Source organism: Primulina tabacum, chromosome 2, assembly GCF_025594145.1.
Source record: "Primulina tabacum isolate GXHZ01 chromosome 2, ASM2559414v2, whole genome shotgun sequence".
In the NCBI taxonomy this organism is placed as follows: Eukaryota; Viridiplantae; Streptophyta; class Magnoliopsida; order Lamiales; family Gesneriaceae; genus Primulina; species Primulina tabacum.
The window spans coordinates 37,430,125-37,435,653 of record NC_134551.1 but is presented as its reverse complement, the minus strand read 5'-3'; the positions used below and the strand labels follow the sequence as shown (position 1 = coordinate 37,435,653).

Genomic DNA, 5,529 nt, shown 5'->3' with positions numbered 1-5,529 from the left:
TTAACGGGTGGATTGGTCCCTGGTCATACTTTACCGCTTTCCAATCCTGATCTAAACCCGTTCATAATTTAACGGGGTGGATTGGTCCCTGGTCATACTTTACCGTTTTCCAATCTCATATATAATTTGGTCACAAGACATTTAGTATACCTCAAAAACTTAAAAGTATTTTCTTTTTGCGCGTCAACATACTTACTTTGCGTTGAGGGATTCGTTGGATCTCGTTTGGGGCCACTGCTGCACGTACTAACAAGAACTTAAAATACTTGACTTGCACAACTTAGACATAGGCACTCGAGCTCACCACCGAAGTGAATAAGTAGCTTATGACATTCTAGTTCGCTCTGGACTTGACCTCGTTTAATCATCGTATTAATTCATGACACTAAACCCCAAAACAATCAATAAAATATTTCCCAAAAACTTTAGTACACGGACCCCGTGCACCCCTCCGGGTCTGGGTCCGTGTAGGTACTGTATCTGTATACTCGAACAAAAGGGAGGACACGGACCTCGTGTCAGGGTCCGTCTAAGGGTCTGTGTAGACTATGTAAAAAGACACTTCGGAAGAAACAACAGCACACACTGTTGATCCGAATCAACGGAAATTCTGTGCTTGTGACTCAATCTCCCTAACTCGATCCTCCCGACCATGAATCAAAACCCCGAGACCCCTCCTTGCATACTATAACACTGACTCGAGCCTATTCAGTTGACGGCTACTCAATCTCCCAAGTGCCTAACGACGCGAAACGAAACGTCAATAACCATCCCAACGTCAATAGCGATATACCTAAACACAGCAGCGATCACCCGTCGATCCCAACGAAGCCTGCAACCATAAAATTTCAAGAACACATCAATAACATAATTCAGAAAAACGCAGTTTGAACAGTCCCACGAAAACAATCATAACTCACTCAATTTTCATTCAAATATTTCGAATTTTATATCAAATCGAAGGTATCAAAAATTATACGTTTCATATGTTGAAAGTTTTCCCAAAATCTCGACCGAAAAATCGCAGTAATTCAAAATACAGTGAAAACGAAATTCTGAGATCTAAAAACATTGCATAGATTGATCAAACAATTTTTCTGCTCAGACCCTTTACATCACACATGGATTTTCTCGCATAAAAACATCATCACACATAATATGACTAGATCGACGCAGGAAAAATAGAATATACATGCCTTTAAATCTTTAACGTTACCGAACGACGACACCGAAGCGGGAAGGAAGAAAGGGTTGATCCGGGACGAACGTTGTGTGATTTTCTTTCAACGAAAGTGACGAAAAATATAAAACGTGTATGTGTGTGTGTATCGGTGTGTGTGTGTGTGTGTGTTTAGCTAAATTAGGGAAATAAAATATTGCTTAATCAATAATTAACAACTAATTAAAATACTAACATTCCCCTAACTTTAAATAACAACTCTTGATTTAAAATAAAATGTACAAGTGACAAACCCTTAAAACTTTAAAGTCATAAAATCACCTAATAATTAAATTAGGCGTTTAAAAATTCTAGAATTAAATAAATTATTTAAAATGTCTCATCCTTAACTTAAAATAAAATACCACGTTTTAAAATTGCCAAACTCGTCGCCGGTCTCTTCTCCTCGATCCCGTATCGGATGATCGCCTGAAATATGAAACTCAAGGAAATATTTTTAACGTGCATCACATAAACATAAATGATTTAAAATAATGCAATTTAAATAGATCATGCATCGCTATAAATCATTTTAACTTAAATAAATAATTTGATAATTTAATAAATGCATTGGTTTTACGTGTACTGATTTTGGGCTCTACATATCCAACTCGACCTGACCCATATTCAAAGTTTAACAGATTGAACACATATCAGACATTATATATATACTATATTATTAAGTGTGAGGACATGATAATAACTAACTAGAGAGGACACCAACTTTTTCTTCCAATTTTACCTATGATACTAATATTACACTTTTGTTTTTTGTTTTTTTTTTTCAATTTCAACACACAATCTTCCAATTTTACCCTTATATGATACTAATATTACATTTTATTTTTTGTTTGTTTTTTTTCAATTTCAACATACATTTTTATTTTTATTTTTTTTATTTAACAATTCAAATATCAATTTAGTCCCTCCATAATTTGTCAAATTTCACTTTAGTCCATCAATAATGATAAAAAAATTGTACACAGACACATCGTGTGTGCAGAGTAACTAGTTTATATTAAATTTTGACATCTCTAATTTTAAGTAAATACAATCATAAAAAAAAGTAGTTCAAACCAAGACACTTACAACAAAATCAACTCGATCAAATTAATTAGTGAACATGTTCATCTTAACATTCATCATCATCGTCAAATGTTGTAAGTATACTTGTCAAAACAGACTGGTGAAGCAAGTTGGCCCGATAGAACTATCTAATTTTATTTGTAATTAGGCGTGAGAAAGTTCGACCTGAAAACTGCCACAACCCACCATTAGTCGGAGCAGGCCAACCTGCAATTTTATCGAATTGGGAAATTGCTGACCTAACCACTTGTTTTTTTATGACAGGACAAGCTAGCTCATTTTGACGTATCTAATTGTGAGATACGCTGATATTTTATTACGTTTGAATCTTTACAAATACATAAACCCAAAAAAATGATACAAAATAATAGTCTTAAAGCGTTAACGGGTCGAGTATGTATTACGTCGTAGAAAACTTGTCACCCGATCCATGCCCTCTACACTCCATAATTTAATACAAGTGTCTGACCATGTACTTATTTTTGTTCTTATACACGTCTCAAATGGTCTGGGTTTGGGTCGAGTACTCGTTAGACTGAGATCATTGCCAGCCCTGTTGATTTGTCAAAATTAGAGGTGTTCAACGGTCGGTTCGGTTCGATTTTCGATTTTTTATTCGGTTTTTTCGATTTTACAAATATATAATACGATATCCGAACCATTTTTCTTTGGTTCGGTCCGATTTTCTACCAAAATAGTTCGATTATTTCGGTCGATTATTTTTATTTTGATACAATTATTTAAATTAATAAGATAAATATATTTTAAAATATAATATGTTATCATGATTTCTTAGTAAAACATTTAAATAAAGTCTAAACAAATTACATAAACAACAATCAACTACATATTATTCAAAATAATTCATCACTCACTAATATCATCTCAATAAATATATAAATGAAATAAAATTATTAATTTAATGAAATTTTGGTTTTTTCGGTCGGTTCGGTTTTGACATATATAATTCGAAATCGAACCAAATAAATTTCGATTTTAACATTTATATCCGAATTATAAAATTCGGATTTCGGTTCAATTCAATGTTTGGTTTTTCGATTTTGATTTTCGGTTTTCGGTTTTATTCTAACAACCCTAATCAAAATTGAGTTTAGAACTTGTTTCAAATTTGAGATCTTACAATGGGCCACAAACCATCAACCTCAACATGAAAAAGTTGTAATATTATGAAAAAGTTGTTAAAAAATAAATATTACAGGTTAATTTGGATGTATATCGAACATTCAAATATTGAAAGTTGTACGCACTAAGCATTAAGTAATTGGACCGACCTAGTTGGAACAAGGCATTTACTTTCCCACCGGTAAAAAACCCTAATCATCTGCCACGATTTCACGAAATTAAATTACTGAAAAGGATTTGGCCATCGCCAAAATTATTCTACCACCCGCTCATTAATTAAAGGGGTATTTTGGTCTTCTCGGGTGCAAGGGTATTTGGGGGGGAAGAAGCAGGGGAGGGGCCAAAGTTGTTGGTTCGATAAAGCAATTGCTCGTGCCCACTCATAAACAATTATTATATTATTATCGTAGTTTCTTGGCCCTGTTCTCTTTTTTTAACCCACAAATACATTCATTGGAGAGAGATTTTTTTTATATGAATCAGATAAGCGAAATCTAATTCATTTCTCTCTGCGTTGGTGCCGTTCGTGTTCGTTTTTCGTGTATATATGTTGTCGCGTTAAAGTTTTTTTTTTATTGTTGTTGTTGTGGGTCATCTTTGAGTTGGGCCATGCGGCGGGGGAGAGTAGCGCCGAGGCAGGCAGCGGCGGTGGTTCATTCCGGGGAAGGTGACAGATCTAAGGAGATCAGATTCCGGGGTGTTAGAAAGAGGCCGTGGGGGAGGTTTGCTGCGGAGATCAGAGACCCTTGGAAGAAGACCCGGGTTTGGCTAGGCACCTTTGACTCAGCTGAGGACGCAGCTCGAGCGTATGACGCCGCCGCCCGCTCTCTTCGGGGGCCCAAGGCCAAGACAAACTTTCCCTCACCTGCCGACGGCACTTTGTTTCCGGTTTTCAACGCTAAAAACTCACCTCATCTTCGGATGAGCAGTAACCCCTGCGATCCGTTAATGGATTCTCGATTTTACGTCCAGGACCACCAGATAATGGCCCAGCAGAGGCCAACGTCCAGCAGCATGAGCAGCACCGTGGAATCTTTTAGTGGGCCTCGACAGCTACCGCCGCCGCTTGTACAGAAGCAGAGGAGGCAACCTCGGTTTCCGCCAGCTGTTCCCGATTATTGTCATAGCGACTGTGATTCCTCTTCGTCCGTGGTTGATGATACTGATTGTGACATCGCCTCCTCCTCTTGTAAAAAGCCCCTTCCTTTTGATCTTAACTTGCCTCCGTCGCTGGACTCTGCCACTGACACGGAAGAGCTCGCTTGCACCGCTCTCCGGCTCTAAGGGGTCTCAGAAGATGATGATCGCATAACTAGCGAAAAACCCCATTTGGTTCAATTTACTCAGTTTGTTTCTTCTTTTATATTTATTTTACTGAAAAAAAGGGGGAGGAGAGTGCTCATAGACAAGGCTGAAGACTGTTGTGGCCTAAAAACTAATACTTATCTTTAGAATGTCTTCCGATTGTCTGTTGTCTGAAGAGGATTTACGTGTTTTATATTTATGAACTTCAATGTCATTGATAATAGCCGATATCGTGATGATCTTGAGTATGTTTTGTGCTGTTTTAGATCTTTTAATTTGTTATATTTCTATGATTTTCTGACCATACCCTGATCCCTTTTTTTGTTTATTATTTCAGGTTCTGAATTTCTTGGTTTGTAATTTGCTAAATTGCCGTCATTTTGATGTAAACATAGAAAGTTTAACAACGCGACTCTGCTCAAGTGACTATGATGTTATAATGAATTGTGAATTATGGGAACTTTGTAGATCAAGTTATGTCAACTTTAAACCACTTATTGTAGACGTTTTACTCGCCAGTTTGTGTCATTTTCTCCCTTGATGGATCGACGTCGCGTTAGTTTCATGTTTGCTTTTATTCATTAAGATGCCTTTTTTAAGGTTTAAAGGATGATCTTTTGAGTTTTAGGAGCTGTGGTGCTCAGTTATTCCTCACTGGGTCAGTAACACGACATTCTTAGTCCAAACAATCTAATGTGCATTCTTCATATTCATCGATGATTTCCATCTCAATGTAAAGGTAGTGCAAATGATAAGTCGTTAATACTTAGATTAGC

At 36.6% G+C, this 5,529-nt stretch overlaps 1 protein-coding gene across 1 annotated transcript; it reads left to right on the top strand.

Annotated features, from left to right (window-relative positions):
* Positions 1 to 3,844: 3,844 nt before the first annotated feature.
* LOC142531799 (ethylene-responsive transcription factor 3-like) lies at positions 3,845 to 5,001 on the top strand. Its single transcript, XM_075638062.1, has one exon. It carries the CDS (start codon positions 4,058 to 4,060, stop codon positions 4,730 to 4,732), a length of 675 nt encoding a protein of 224 aa, XP_075494177.1. The 5' UTR covers positions 3,845 to 4,057; the 3' UTR covers positions 4,733 to 5,001.
* The last annotated feature ends 528 nt before the right edge of the window (positions 5,002 to 5,529 follow it).